The sequence below is a fragment of the Trichosurus vulpecula genome, chromosome 3, assembly GCF_011100635.1.
Source record: "Trichosurus vulpecula isolate mTriVul1 chromosome 3, mTriVul1.pri, whole genome shotgun sequence".
Lineage (NCBI taxonomy): Eukaryota > Metazoa > Chordata > Mammalia > Diprotodontia > Phalangeridae > Trichosurus > Trichosurus vulpecula.
In genome coordinates this window covers 96,031,612-96,048,591 of record NC_050575.1, presented here as the reverse complement: position 1 = coordinate 96,048,591, position 16,980 = coordinate 96,031,612, and the positions used below count along the sequence as shown (strand labels likewise).

General features: G+C 36.5%; 1 protein-coding gene across 6 annotated transcripts in view; it reads right to left on the bottom strand.

Moving 5' to 3' along the window:
• The window catches only part of NSD1 (nuclear receptor binding SET domain protein 1), a 141,896-nt gene that overhangs the window by 90,584 nt on the left and 34,332 nt on the right, over positions 1–16,980 (bottom strand). For all 6 annotated transcript variants that reach the window (XM_036750749.1, XM_036750744.1, XM_036750747.1 and 3 more), the window contains one exon: positions 2,206–2,341. In XM_036750749.1, coding sequence (XP_036606644.1) covers positions 2,206–2,341 — 136 coding nt within the window. The remainder of the gene's footprint in view (positions 1–2,205; positions 2,342–16,980) is intronic.

Sequence of the window (16,980 nt, the reverse complement as noted above, 5' to 3'; positions counted from 1 at the left end):
TCATAATGCAAACTAACTAGCTGTGTGACCTCGGACAAGTCACTTCTTCTCCGAGTCTTAGTTTCCTTAAGGGGAAAATAAGGGGTCATTCTACATGATTTCTATGAGGCTCCTTTCAACTCTTACATTCTATCTTCTATATCCCTTCTAACTCTTGATATCCTATTCTAATAGTCTGTCAAAAGGTCCTATGCAGTGCTAACATTTTAGGTTCTGGGGTCCTTTCTTTCTCTAACTTTCGATAAGTAGTCTCCTAAAAGTCTGATTATATTTAGCTGAAATGAATTTTTAAAGGCCATACATTTCATAGAAAAAGGCAAAAGTTGAGTGCTGACATTTAAAACTGGATTATTCCTCATTTCTCATTATTTCTTAAAGAACAAAACAGAAATGTGGGAAATCAGGTTTAGCAGCTACCAGTTTTCTGAAGAACTAAAACCTTTTTACAGTGATCATTTTAAAAACAACCCGGCAGATTCTTTTGACCAATTTCACAGCAAAGTTATGAAGTTGCAAAAATGGTTTCAAATTCAAATTTAATTGGACATCTCTTTTCTGTTTAAGTTCAGAGCCAATAAAAATAAGCTCAAACTGAAAATAGAAAAGTTTCATTCAGAAAAGAAATTTCTTCTTTTTCTTCTACTTTCAAATCTACCACCGCACTTTCTGATTCATTAAAATTTATTTTTTCTAAATTAAAAGATTCCTACTAGGTCCTGAATACTAAGTCGAAAATGGTAATTGCAATAGAATATGTCTTCGGAAACCAAGAGAGTAATTCAAATGGTCATAAGGTAAAATCAAGGGAATATAAAGTACAATAAAGTTTTAGAATAATGTTCATTTTTCATATAAGTAGGACACACTTTGAAAAGATCCCATTTGAAGCTAAGCAGATTTTTTTATATAGATATTTTCATTAGCTGGTATTCTGCATAGATATATGCCTTTAGTACAAACTGGGAAAGGGAGACACAGTTCACTGTACTTGCATATAGAACACATGTGGGTTGGAGAAGAAAGATGGGGTGGGAAGTACTACCAAGTTATCATGTAATTCTACAACATGAACTTAGTGGAATTATAGAATTTATCACTGGGAAGATATGTTTGCAATCATCTAGTCCAATCACTTTGCTTTAGAAAGCAGAAAACTGAAGTCTAAACAGAGGAAGTGGTCTCTTTAAAGTTACATAAAAATATTAAAAAGGGTAGCTAGTTATCTAATTCCAGAGCCTAACTCCAAACCCAGTTTTCCTTCTACTATACCAGGGTTGTCCAACCTTAGATTTTTATTGAAACAATAGACAATATATTTTGATTTGCCATGTTAGTGAGAGCTCTGCGGTGGCTCAGCTTCCTTCACTAAAGCATTTATGTAAATTTCTATGTTTGTATGTGGGTTGCATAAATCACACTACGGGCCGCATCTTGGACAGCCCTGCACTATACCATACTTGACCCCACAGTTCTTATGAACATAAAGAACTTTAGTAACAACCTGAACATATCAATAAAAAATTGCTCAAAGTACAGTAAGACTAAATATTAACCTGAATGAAACTATTTCAAAAGTATAACCTTAATAATCAATATACTAAAAAAAAAAAAACCAAACTCAAAATGCTTATTTGATCAAAGTGGGTTCTATTAAATATGTAGGAAAGTAAGGTGTGTCAGCTGCCAATGACTACCTAGTTGTGTAACTTCACAGAAGTCATCTTATCTACGGACTGGTGCAACAGCACTTATTGGAAAGGAATCAGAGGACTGAAGGGGCAGAGGGGAGTCCCAGCTCCCATACATAGCAGTGATGTCACAAGGATTATAATATTTGCATTACTTATATCACAGGGTGGGTAAGGACTTTATAAACCTTAAAGCACTACATAATTATAAGGTTATCATCATTACTATCATCAGTGACAACGACTTTCTGCAAGTAAACAATGCCTTGGGCTCTATTTGAATAACTACAATTTTTTTTTTAAATTTTCGGTAGAACACCATGACCAATTTTCATTCATGAAATACTGAGAAAAAAATTTCCTGTCTGTTAAAACAAAAATTCTAGTTTAACAAAAGTGCAAATTCTGATTTCTGATTCGTTCTGAATTCAAGTAATTATGATTCTGATTCATTCTGATTCAAGTAATTTCCTAATTCTATAGAAAACAATCTTGTGAAATCAACTATAGGCATTACCTTTCATTTTTGAGTGAGTGTTCATCAATGGATCACAACAAATTCTGCTGGGCCACCATGGACGTCTGTTGAATTTTGCCCAGACAAGTTGTCCAACTCCGTACTTCAAGGGAGCAGGCTTTTTCTTGGGTTGACACTTTGGACAAACAGAACAGGGGAAAGTCAATAAGGTAGAAATCCTTTTACAAAGACATCTTCTAATAATCAAAGAAATACACTACTAAAAATAAAATCTGAATATAACCCTGCCATGCTTAAATTTTAGAAGACAATGATGTGGCACAGAACAATGTATATCCATCTTGGTTTATAACAGTAATTGTAAGTAATTCCATATTTAAAAAGATCTATGACTTCATTCATGTGGGGACTGTCCCCTCTCCTCTCCTCATTAACTGGTAACCTATCTACATCTTAGTAGATTTAAGGGCCAAAAAAGTTTATCACCTTGCAACCAACCTGGTGACCAGGCTCTTCAAACTTAACCTGGGACGTACAGTGTATCATTAACACCATATGTAAGGGGCAGCTAGGTGGCACAGCGGATAGAGCACCAGATCTGGAATCAAGGACGATAGAATTCAAATCTGACCTCAGATAATTACTTACTAGATGTGTGACCCTGGGCAAGTCACTTAATCTGGATTGCCTCCCCCTTCTTTCTACCCCACCAAAATCCCACCGTATTTACAGCTTGATCAGACCTGCCAGAGCTGTCATAGCTTTCAACAACCCAGGGTCACTTGCGTATCACAATTAAATATATGGTATTTTAAATAAGTAATACCGGTTCCTATTTGCTTTAGCCAAACACAGGATGTTTCAAAGAAGCAGATAAAGTAGAACATTTTCTATATATAAGCTTGATTTTTGGTACAACAACATAATAAATGTAAACATGTACAAGTATCTTTAAAAAGGAAAACAAGCAAAGATAACTCTGCACAAACCCTGATGCTTACATCACAGCAAAAAAACAAAACAAAAAAAAAACACAAACCAAAATAGGTAGTCAGAAGCAAAACATTTTTGCGAAGGGAAAGGGCAAAAGGAAAGACAGAACAGAATAAACGGGGCGGGGTAGGGAGGATAGAAGAAAATACAGTTAGTAATAGAAACTGAAAAAAAATTTCAAGCATATACTTAGTCAAATTTATAAAAATAAGAGCCATTCCATAATTGATAAATGACCAAAGGATATGATCAGTTTTCAGATGAAGTAATCAAAGCTATTTATAGCCATACGGAAAAACACTCTAACTCACTACTGATTGGAGAAATGCAAATTCAAACAATTCTGAGGAGCTACTGATTAGATTGGCAAATAAGGCAGAAAAGGGAAATGACAAATACTGGAGGTGATATGGAAAAGATGAGACATTAATGCACTGTTGGTGGAGTTATGAACTGATCCAACCATTCTGTAGAGCAGTTTGGAACTATGCACAAAGGGTTATAAAACCACGTATACCCTCTGACTTAGCAGTACCACTACTAGGCCTGTATCCCGAAAGAGATAAAAAACAAAAAGAAAAAGGACTTGTATGTAGAAAAATATTTATAGCAGCTCTCTTCTGGGGGCAAAGAATTAGAAATTGAGGGGATGCCCATCAATTGGGGAATGGCTGAACAAGTGGTGTATTGTGATGAGCAGGATGCTCTCAGACTTGCATGGGCCGATACAAAGTGAAATGTACTGTGTACAAAGTAACAGCAATATTCTAAGATGATCAGCTGTGAATGACTTCGGTATTCTCAGCAATACAACTATCCAAGACAACTATGAAAGACTTATATGATGAAAAATGCTATTCATCCCCAAAGAAAGAACTGATGGTGTCTGAATACAGATTGAAGCATACTTTTTTTTTAACTGTTTTTCTTGAGATTTTTTTTCTCTATGTTTTCTTTCACAACATGACTATTATGGAAATGTTTTACATGACTACACATGTATAACCTACAACTAATTGCTAGCCTCCTCAAATAGGGGGAAAGGAGGAGAGGAGGGAAGAGAAAAAATAAAATAAAAATAAACCAAAATAGGTCAAAGTATAGTTATCTCAAGTGATTCTGTTCTCTTCTTTAAGAGTTTTTGCCATATACATTCAAAAGGTCCAGAATTTAATTCTAAACTAAATCAAAGAAGAAATTCTAGCTTCTAACAAAATGATCCTAAATATGAGAAATCTCATACTATAGTATTAGCACCAAAGCTGGTATCTATTCTTCATTCTAACAGGGAAATTCTGGTCGTTCCAATTTCAACAGATGAATAAAACCTCTTCAGAAAACCATGAGGAGACAGATCAACAATTTCCTAAGTAAACCCACTAAATTCCAATAATTTTTCAACACTAAACTACAAAAATGTACTTTATTTTTCTGATTTTAGAACTTTATTACCACCCCAAAACCTCTAAAGTACAAGGCAATGAAACTTAGTATAGCTACCAGTGGGGACCCGTTGAGGACTTCGCCCTGTGACTATATTGAGGGAAAGAAAAGGAAGAGGGGTGGAAAGTTCCACATCCATCTGTTAAGCCTCAACTACGACCCAAGGAGTACCCTAGTCAGGTATGCTCAAGCTGTCTGATCGTTCCTGAAAATACTTTGAAAAAACTCTCTTTTTAAACTATTCTGGGAACCAATGATTCAATGCAAAACTGCAGTAATTTTTCTTTGTTGTTGTAATCAGACTCTAAAATGGAAGTGACTTATACAGGAATCCTGTCCACATGACAATGGCCAGTAGATAAACTTTTTCCTCTCTGCTTAAACATGTTTAGCGATAGAAAACACTACAGATAACTGTTTTAAACATTTCTCAGTCAGTAAATTAACATTTATTAAGTGCACCGTACGAAGTACTGTGGATACAAAGACAGGCAAAAGACAATTCCTGTTCTCAAGAAATTCACCGTCTAATAGGAAGACAACATACAAATAACTATGTAAAACAAGCTATACATATACAATAAATTAGAAATAATAAATAAAACAAAGGCAGAATTGGCTTCCTGTGGAAGATGGTGTTTTTCCCAGAACATCATGGAAATCAAGAAGTAGGGAGAAGGGAGAACATTCCAGGCATGGAGGACTGTGTGTGAAAATGGTTGGCATCAGGAGATGGAGTGTCTTGTTCAAGGAATAACAAGACAGCCAGCATCACTTCACCTCAGAGATATTAAGTAGTATAATAGATAAGAAGAATGGAAAGGGATTTTGTTAGAAAGATCTCTTGGACTAAGGCAAACCATTCTTTCCTGTAATTAAGAGTCACTCAATTCAATTCAACAAATACTTAGTAAGGCCTACAATGGGTCCATGCTTTGCTACACACTCATTGGGGTTGATAGAAGTTAAAGCTCTTGTAAAACAGTAAAACTCACGCCACAATAAATGCTGGATTAGTAGCTGACAAATTTAAAAAGAATTCTAGGTGAGGATGAAATAAGTAAGGAAGTGCTTGGGAAGACATATCAAGACAGAAATGAAGGTGGCAGAAAGGAAGACAATCTGAATGGACTGGAGCAGAGCTGTCCAAACTTAGGTTTTCTTGAAACAACAGACAATATATTTTGATTTGCCATTTTAGTGAGAGCTCTGCGGGTTTACTAAAGCATTTATGTAAATTTCTATGCTAGTAGGCAGGTCATGCTTGTTGGCAGGTCGCATAAATCGCACTGCAGACCTCATTTTGGACAGCCCGGGACTAGAGGATTCATAGATTCTAAGTAGTGAAAAGGACCTTTAGGCTACCTATTCCAGTTTCCACCAAGCAGAATAAAAATAAACACGAAACAAAAACATATCCTCCAGACTACTGCCCTAAAATTACTCAAACAAAAAACACTTTGTCTTAAACTGTCTAGGTGATCTGACACATGTATTTTTGCCCCAACAGCACACTACTCTCTTTTGTTGAGTCTGAAGAGCCATATCCCACATTTGCTTCTATTATCAATGTTATTTAGCATCTAGCTTGTACTCAGGAGCTATTCCTTAATATCTCTACTTTAACAGAATTTGCACTACTTAAAATAAAACATTTCATATAAATAAAACTGTTATTCCAACTTTCTAAGCTTTGTTGTCCAGGCCTCATGTTTTTCAGTACCTTAACCATTAAAATTAGACTTTCCCTTCTACTTTATCCCCTTCCACAACAGTTCAGAAGTTGTTTATCAAGTGGTTCCCAAGGCCCAAGGTGCTCTGAGTAAGTACAAGAAGAGAGGAGCCGTCAGGGACAATGTGGAAGCAATCAGGTAAAAAGGCAATACAATAATGGTGGTTTTCCCTATCATCCTTAGTCTCACTTCCCTTCTACTCTATGACTACCACTTTACACTAGAAAGAATACTAGATATGAAATCAGAGGACCTGAAGTTTGAATCCTGCTTTGCCACCAACATGAGACCTTGGAAAGTAATAATGGATTCATAAATTTAGATGATTTCAATCAAAACTGATTGTTTCCCAGTCCAGAGGTGATCAGATCACGGAATTTAAAGGTAGAAGAGACTTCAGAGATTCTCTAATCCAACAAATTTGTATAGACAATTGACTCCTAGAAAGGTCAAGAGACTCCTTTACCAGTCACAACAGAGCCAGAATTTGTATCCAGGTCCTTCGGCTCCAAATCCAGGAAACGTTCCCCACCACATCTCACTGCCTATTCAAACCCTAGCTCTACCCTTGCTACTTGTACGACTGAGGCAAATCATTAAACTTCTTGGTCCTTATTTTCCTCATCTATAATAATGGGAGAGGGTGGAAAAGAGGGTCAAGATTAGATCATCCAAAGTCTCTTCTAACTTTAAGAGCCTATAATTTCCATAATCATTATAGGAGTCTATTTCTTGTGCCATTCATTCCCATAGGAAGTTGTTTTTTTTTTTAACTTTATGTTAAAAAATTTAGAAAGGTTACTGATTTGACCCACATTAATTCTAAAGTATTTTATTTGCACCAAGTCTTGGAAACTACTGGATGAGTGAGACAGACCAAAGAAATAACTATGGGAACCCCCAAGTACCAATTCAAGGAGACAAGCCAGAGATTCCTGGGTAGGGGCCAAAATCTGGGGCTTTCAGTTTCAAGGTCCATTTTCCAAGTAGAAAAACTTGGATTGTGGCCATGAGCCTAGTCCTGAAGGAAATGGAAGATGGGTTCCAGCCCTAGGAAGAATGACTCTTTTTCCCTTTCTTTCTCTTGATCCTCCAAAATATAAATATTGGTTGCAGAAACCCAAGCAAGCTACCATTTTTTCCCACTAGCAAAACTTGACTAAAAATAAATCCTCACCAAAGGGTTCAACAGTTCTGAATCAAAAAAAATCATTGGTGAAAAGAGACCATTGTTAAAGTAAGATAAGTGAAAATTTTATCTGGTTCTCAAATTAGCAAAGATAGCAAAAGATGGACATCCAGCTCAAAATCTAAAGGGCAGTTTGAGATGTGAGACTGGAGATTAGAGCTGAATAAGTGTATTTGAGAATCAGTGGCACAGAGATAATAATTAATACATGGACTTGATAAGATCACCAAGCTAAGTAGTATAGAGAGAGAAGATAGCCCAGGATAGAGTCCTAGGGGACACTTATGGTTAGTGTGCATGACCTGGATGGGGAGCACCTTTAACGATTTCCAGTGATTCCTTACTTTCTTCCCTACCCCTAAGGGGAGTTTTCTTCCCTCTGAATCATTTTAACACTGGAAAGCACATATATAATATAGTATTAAATGATGATCTGGCTCCTACTGTCTTAAATTATTGTTTCATTTATCTTTAACTAGAAAAGAATCTCTTTTGGGGTAGAAGCTATGTGTCATAATTCACCTATATTCTCAATGTCTAAATACCTAAAAGTCCCACTATGTAACGATGAGTTAAGACTCCAAAGAGAAGGAAAGGCTATGTCAGAGGCATTACCACCCAAGTAAAAAAGGTTTGTTCAGATGAATCAAGATTTGTTCTTGCCATATACAGTGACTGGAGAGCCTGGGACAAAAATCTAGGGAAAGGAAATACAAAAGAATACAACACAATACAATAAAAAAGAATAAAGTTAGTGATGATAAAGTAGAAAAGAGGACCATGTACTAGCCTGGCCTAAAAAGTGCTGGACTTAAGAATCAGCACTGACATTACCTATGTAATCATGAGAGGGTCACAACCTCTCTGAGGCTCAGTTTTCTCATCTTTAAGTGGAAAAGACCTATTCAACTTTTTTTATGAGGTTCGACAGAGATAATAAATTTATGCAGAGTACTTTCTAAACTGTAGAGAACTATGTAAGTTAGATATTACTATTGTTAATCTTATTAATAATATGTTTGCTAGCATTTATTTTAAAGTTTACCCACAATACTGGAGCAGGGATAGAACACTGGGCCTGGAGTCAGGAAGACCTAAGTTCAAATCTAGTCTTAGACATGTACCTGCTAAGTGATCCTGGGCAAGTCACTTACTTTCTCTAACCTCCAAGGGTTGTTATATGGATCAAGTGAAATAATATTTGTAAAGCATTTAGCACAGTGCCATAGCACATCACATAGTAAATGTTTATTCTCCTTTTCTTTCTTCCACTCTCCCTTTCTTCCTTCCTATAAAATGTAGACAAGAGAGAAAGACCTATCTGCTTACTATGCTATATGAAACTGAAAAGTCACTTCTCCTTTCCAAGATTCAATATCCCAATTATACAACTGGAGGAACCGAATCAGGACCAAAAGACATGGCATTACCTGAGCCAAAAAATCAATCTCACAGAGCATTTTTAGGATTTTGGGAGTTTCTTTTTCTTTCTCAATGGGAAACAGGGAAGGGTTGGGAAGGTAGATTTTGGCTGACTGAAAGAAATAAAACTAAAAAAAAAGTGTGTCCCTGCATTGTCTTCCAATGGAAGATGACTAAAAGAAGCAGCCTGGTATGGCAGATAGAGAACCATTCTCAGAGACAAGACTTGAATTCAAGTACCAACTCTGACATATATTGACTATGTGATCTTGGGCTAAGTCCCTGAACCTCTCAATGCCTTCTCAGTGCTGCCAGAAAATTCTCTAATTCAGAACTCTTAACATTGGGGGGGGGGGGGGGGTCAGAGAAAGGGTTATAGACTCTTTTGGCAATTTGGTGAAATCTATGGATGTATTCTTGAAACGTCTTTAAGCACAGAGGATTACAAAGGAAACCAAAAGCTGTAATGAAGTACAGCTATCAAAATTTCTTTTTAAAAAATCAGTTCCTGGACCTCAGGTTAAGAATTCCTACTCTAAGTCTAAAAGGTACAGAAAAGGTACAGATCTTCGACAGAGTTACTTCCTCACAGGGAGCTATTTAAAACAATAATATCACAGCTCTGTACCCCTTCCCTACTCTGCCTCTTCCTCCCTGCCCCCTGCCACTCCACCCCAAAAGCAGGAAACAAACTATAAGGCAACACACATCTTCTAGGATCCTTGACACAAGCTTAGAAAATTCCTTTAAAAATTTAACCTTGGGGGGGGGGGGCAGCTAGGTGGCACATCAAGTAGAGCACTGGCCCTGGAGTCAGGAGGACCTGAGTTCAAATGCCATCTCAGACACTTGACACACTTACGAGCTGTGTGACCTTGGGCAAGTCACTTAACCCCAATTGCCCTGCCTTACCTCCTCTTAAAAAAAAAAGAAAAAATTTAATTTTGGGTTTTTTGTCAATATGTGAAAAACAGTAACAAAGATCACATCATGTTTTGCTAAGGTCTCTCACTGACTAATATTGGTTTAAAAATAAACCTATAACCTCTAAATTCTGTTGTTGTTAAAAGGAAAGGAAACTGCCAGATTTTGTTTCAGGAAGGTGTTTCATTCCAGTTGTAGTATAACCATTGAGAAATTCTCTTTCATTTTTAATAAAGATGGTTATGTAGCTAGAGTGAGGGGCAGTCCAAGTGCTGTATTACATTGGCATATACAATTTCAATACAAAAATAAAAAAAAACAGAAGAGGGCCTTCATCACACTGCCCAGATCCACTATGGAGGAGATTTATGGAAATTTAGGGACTAGTATCACACAAAATGTGATTATGTGGAAGGTGTATGATCTGCCCTAGGAAAGAATGCCTACTGATATCAGTGCTATCACAGGACCAAATAAAATAAATATTTTTATAACTACAGGCAGAAATCAGTTATATAAAGATAGTTGAAGAGTAGTAAACAGTGGCTCACAAATGGAAAGAGATCTCAAAAGCCATCTAATCCAAATTAAAGAATTCCCTCTACAGGATCCTGACAAATAGTCATCCAGCCTCTGCTTAAGGATCTGCTGTGATAGGAAAATCCACTCACGTCCAAAGGTCATGCCACTTTGGGGCAACCATCATCCTAAAAAGCTTTTCTTGACACTGAGTCAAAATCTGCCTCTGCAACTTTTACCCACTGCTCCTAATTCTGCCCAAAAGGCCAAGCATATTAAGTTTTATTAGTTTTCAACATCATAGACTCTGTAATAATGGATAACATTTGATAACTCACTTAAATTTTTTCTTTTCCAAGATAAAAAGTCCTAGTTTCTTCAGTTGGTCCCTCATCTGGTATGATCTTTTAGTCCCAGCATTTCAAGAAGATTCATTAATTACAACAGGATCCTAAGACATAACTGCTTCAATGCTTCCACCAAGTTTTATTCCAATTCCTCCTTAGTGCACAGAGATCACCCTGACGTCTCAAAGCATTGACAAGTTCTCCCAAGGAAGAAGGCTTCAAATATGGGCCCTTTAAGAGATCAGTGTGCCCATTTACTGAGAACCTGGCTACCTAAGTGCAGAAAAGGTTATCAACAGAAGGTTTAGCCAAAAGACAATGACACTTTTGGCTACAGAAAATCATGAAACAATTAAAAACATTAAAGTTGTACCTAAGTTGAATTCTATTAGATTAGAGCTAGTGAGATGGCTCTAGAATTTTTGTTCCATCATAAAATATTTTAACTTTAATGAAATCTTAAAAAATAGGGTTGTAGTTCATAGGCAACAATTTCTTGGAGAGATCTGAAAATTCAGCTCACCACATGCAACAGGTTTTTAAACCAACTTTTGAAATAGCATGGTACTTTAGAGAAAGTCCTGGACAAAAGATCAATACAGACTTACATGAATCATCAAAAGGTTGTCACAACCCTGGGGGACCTTGTTCTCATTTTGTTTACTATTGAGAACTTCTTTAAAATAAATCTCTCATAAGATGAGACAATGGGAAGACACTGATTGCAACCCTCTTGAATAGTCTGATGTGAGAGGTATCCTATTTTCAGCATATTTTTGGAAAAGATTAAAAATTGTAAGATCACAAGATCTTGGACTGAGAGCTAGAGTCAACCTTAGAGGTCAGGTAACTCAACATCTTCATTTTTATAGATGAGACAAGTAAGGCCCAGAAAGGTTAAGCGATTTGTCTAAGTTCATAAAAGTAATCACTTACAGATCAGGGAATTAGTTTAATAACTACAAATGCAACACACTTTCTACTGCACTAAGATACTGGCTCATGTTATTTCTTAGGTCTAAGCATTCAACTTTAAGCAAAGATCTAAAAATGCGTTGTTTGTATTTAACGGTCTTTTCCATAACCTCTGTCCCTTCCAACACTAAATCTTTAATCTTTTGCATACGCTATAAGTAAAAGTTTTATGCCTAAACAGAAGACTTTTTCATGGCTTCACAATTCATCTCTTCATACAAAAGAGTCTTCATCCTATGATTGGAACTAGAAGGGTCCTCTAATATCATCTAGTCCAATCCTTTACTTCGTTACTATATCCTCATTACGTTACATGTTCTCTATTATATCAACTCCTGAAAAAGGGTAACTGAAGTGCCTTTAGTTGTTTACACTGAAAAGCTTCAAATGAAACATTTTGGGATTGAATTATACAAAGTAAGTATAGAAGTTAATTCCAGAATTTCAATTTCAACCTCCTCTATCCCAACCTGTTAGTTCAAGAATAGGTTAGACCAAGTGACCTCTAACCCTAACTCCAACTGACATGTTATCATTTATAAGTAAATCTTCAATTTGCTAGCAAAAATACTGGTATTATCATTTAGCAAGTGGAAAGTCTTAATATCAAAATACCAAAAAGCTTGATTTCTATTAATGGCCATCATTTAACAGTAGGACCAGGAATGGGGAATCTGTGGCCTCGAGGCTACATGTGGCCCTCTAGATTCTTAAGTTTGGCTCTTTAGGTGAATCCAAACTTCAATAAGAGGATTTGTTCTGTGAAGTTTGGATTCAGTCAAAGGGCTGCACTTGAGGACCTAAAAGGCCACACAGGGCCTCAAGGCCACAAGTTCCCTACTCCGTAGACAAATACATAAAATTTCATGTACCTTCTACCTTCTTGCCAAATATTTTATGAAAACCAATGAACCACTCATAATACACAAACAGAATAGTTTCTATATAATCTAGAAATGCACTTCCAGTTATTTATCCAGAAGCAGTGATGGATTTCCAAATATCTATTCATATACTGTAATCCATACGACCTCTGCAAAACTACTTTGTGATAAAAAGTGCATGTGATGGCCATTTAATGGAACAATCCTGTATGACTGCAGTGGAAAGGTAAGTGACAAATATCATTCATTATATTCAAAGTCTATCAATAAATTATGTTTATATAGTGCTTTAATTTGCAATTTAACTTACATTATTTCTTTTGAACTTCATAGCCATTGTAGATAAGCATTACTGGTATCATAATTCCCATTTCATAAATTAGGAAACGGGACTCAGAGAGTAAAATCAGTCGACATAAAACAGGTATTTATTAAGTGCAGCGGTTCCCAAACTTATTTGACCTACTGCCCCCCCCTTTAAAAAAAATTACTCAGCACCGCCCCCCGGGGTTAGGTTAGGTTAACTCTTATTTTTATTCAACATCCCCCAGTTGCAACAAAGGCTACTACTGTCCTTCCTGTTTCAGTCCAGTGCCCCTCAGAGGGCAGCATCACCCACTTTGGGAATCTATGATTAAATGCTTGCTGTATGCCAGGCACTAATAAATTATTTACATGTTTATGGTCATACAACTAGATGTCAGATGTAGAATTTAAAATCAAGTCTTCCTGACTTTAGATCCGGTATTATAAGCACTACATCGTGCTCTTCGAACACTATCTACTAAAACATCTACGATACCTCTACTGAAGACCTACTTGCTGCTTCAATGTAATAGCCAAGTAGTCCTAGTAAGTCCCACCAAACTCAAAAAGCATCTTTCTAATGTAGCCTTGAAATGGACTCAATTTTGCATCTGAGGGTCAGGTTTGCTGAGTAAAGGCCAAAAAGGTGGCTACCTGACAGCAAATTTGATTAGAAAAAACATCAACACATGCAGACCACTTAGTATGCCTCTGAGGGGATGTGGTATGTGCTGGTGGGTGAAATATTCCCACCAAAGAACTGTGGATCTTTTGAAGTATTAAATACAAAAATTAAGGTTTATATGTAAATTAAGTTATTGGGAAATATCTCTGAAACAGAATCTAAAAATCACTGTTGAATTCCTCTGCACATAAGTGCAGTGTGCTATTCTAGACAGAACACCGAACAACAGAGTGAGCATTATCAAGAAGGACAGGGGAGAAAATGAAAAATTAGTAACTAGAAAACTGTGACTTGAAGGATGGTGGTGAACAGAAAAATTTTTAAAGAGGGGTATATTATATTCTACTTTCGTCTAGAACCCTAGAAAATGGTTATTTTAAAATAACTAAGAGAAAGCAGTCCCAGAGAAAGGAAAGGGACTTGCCGAAGGTATGTGCTTGGCTGAGGAACCAACGGAGAAGCTCATAGTTGAATGCCTGTGAGCTCATAACTGAATACCTCCAAGTCAGAATTTTCTCCAAAGTGCAATGATATTTCAGTGCTAAAGAGCTTGGGATGGCTAACAATAGCCAAGCATCTGTGCTTCCTTTTCCTGGAAGGGATGGGGTATGGGGGTCCTATATATTGGCGACTAATGCAGAAAGCCACTTCATTAGCTGCAAAGGGCACCAATTCTGACCTATTATGTGCTGCACACTGATCAAGAACCTGGACAACCTGAAGTTATCCTTCTGAAGTTTGAGGTTTGAAGAAGGCTTCAGTTACTACAGGCTAACGGCTTATGTGAACATCATTCAATGGCAACTGTTCCTACAAAGCAGAATTTACCAACGGCTTGAGTGTTCATACACCAGCAGGAAACGTGAAAATAAAATACAAAGTTTAAATGGTTGCCAGACAAATCACAACTAGGTCATGATATTCAATGAGAGTCAAATTCAATTAATGCAACACTTGAATGAAAGGTCAATATACTGTCAGTCTGCACTCGCCTATCATTATGTGTGGATGTGATATGCTGTCGCCCATCATGTTACCAACAGTTGTGTTAATTTTTTAAAAGAGTGCTTAACTAAATGGACAAAAGAAAGATGGAAATATTGCCACCAAAAAAAAAGTCTTATTACAACAGAACAAAAATCTGACATAAATGAACAGTATGAACATGCTTATATTAACTCTAAAATAGGACAAGATGTCAGAATGCTTGCTCTCAGGAATGATACAAAACATGCAGATGGAATAAAAGAAAAAGACCACGTTGCATCAGCTATTTGTGGTTTGCAAACAAAGACAAGGAATAGAAGTGTTACAAAGATAGATATAGAGCAGCTGCGTTCCTCTTGGCAGAGCAGTCATTCAGACAAAGCTTCAAGTTTATGCATCTAAAGCAGTGAAAGAAAACAGAGATGCAGAGAGTAAAGAAACTTTTTATAAGCCTTGGTTGGTTTGACTGCTTAAACATCAGGTTCAATTGCATAATGGCAACTAGGTGGAATAGTGGACAGAGAAACAGACCTGATTTCAAACCCAGCCTCACACACTTACAAGCTGTGTGACCTTGGGCAAGTCACTTCACTTCTGTTTGCCTCAGCTTTCTCATCTGGAAAATGAAGATAATAATCACACCTAACTCTCAGGATTGTCATGAGGATCAAATGAGATGATAATCAAGTGTGTGATGATAAAGTGCTATATAATGTTAGCTATTGTTATTGTTATTATTGTTAAGTATTACTGTAAAATCAGTGCAGATGTGAGGACTGGGAAGCTAATGAGCCTGAGGTTTGGAAGAAAATAATCGAAGGTGGATACACTGATTTTTAAAATGGATGGAAAAGGAAACGTGCTAGAACTTATATTTCTAAGAAAGAAAAAATTCAACATAGATTTAAAACTGTCCTAGAATCACCTGACAATTTATTAGCAAATACTACAATACAGGAAGTGATTTTAAATTAATACCAATTTTTTTATGCGTCACAAAATCCTCCCACTCTGAGAGGCTATGATAACCGATCATTTCCACTTCTCTGATGATCAAATAAGAAAGAATGGGTGATCAAAGATGTTTCTGAAGCCTGGTTTTCAAGTTATTCTGGCCCAAGTGTTGAAAAGTATTGCAAGGAGAATGTGTGTTTGCTGACTCTAGAGTAGTATTACTGATTCTAGACCATGACTCACATCATTCAACTACACAATTTGTTACATGTGAGAATGTGAGTGTACAAACTTGATGAGGATGTGGATAAAGCTCTCCACCTACCAGAGATGTACAAAGATTAAAGAGAAGACATTTCAGTCTAAACTGCTTAAATATTGTAAACGTCAATAATGACATTTTTGTTACATGTGTATAGTCTTGTCTTTCAGTATATATTCAGTTATCTTTTGTTTTTTTAAAATTTTGCTTTCTCAGAAAATTGAGGAACATTTTTACAGCAAGTTTCTCTGATAAAGGTTTCATTTCTCAAATATATGGGGAACTGAGTCAAATATATAAAAAGAAGAGCAATTTCCCAATTGATAAATGGTTAAAGGATAAGAGTTTCAGAAGAAATCAAAGCTACCAATGAAAAAATGCTCTAAGTCACTATCCAGTAGAGAAATGCAAATTAAAACAACTCTGATGTACCACATCACACCTATCAGAATGGCTAATGTGACAGAAAAGGAAAATGACAATGGCCAGAGGGGATGTGGAAAACACCAACTGCATTGTTGGGGTAGTTGTGAGCTGGTCCAACAATTCTAGAGAGCAACTTGGAACTATGCCCAATATAAAACTTGCATTCCCAATTAACCCAGGCATATCATTACTAGGACTATACTCCAAAGAGATCAAAGAGAAGTGAAAAGGACCTATTTGAACAAAAACATTTATAGCAGCTCTTTTTGTGAAAGAACTAGAAATAGAGGCGATGTCCATCAATTGGGGAATGGCTGGAACAAGTGACAGAATACTACTGTGCTATAAGAAATGATGAGCAAGATAGTTTCAGAAAAATCTGGAAAGTCATATGAACCAATGCAAAGTGGAGTGAGCAAAACCAGGACAACACTGCACACAATAGCAATATTGTAACAATGACCAACTGTGAAAGATTTCATCACTCTGACCAAGCCAATAATCCAAGACAATTCCAAAAAAAACCCATGATGAAGAATACTATCCACCTCCAGAGAGACAACTGATGAACTGTGAGTGCAGACTGAAGCATTCTTTTATTACTTTATTTTTCTTGGAGTTAGAGAGAGAGAGAGAGAGAGAGAGAGAGAGAGAGAGAGAGAGAGAGAGAGTGTGTATGTGTGTGTGTTCTTTTGCAACATGGCTAATATGTAAATGTTTTGCATATTTTCACATGAATAAATGATATATTGCTTGCCTTCTCAA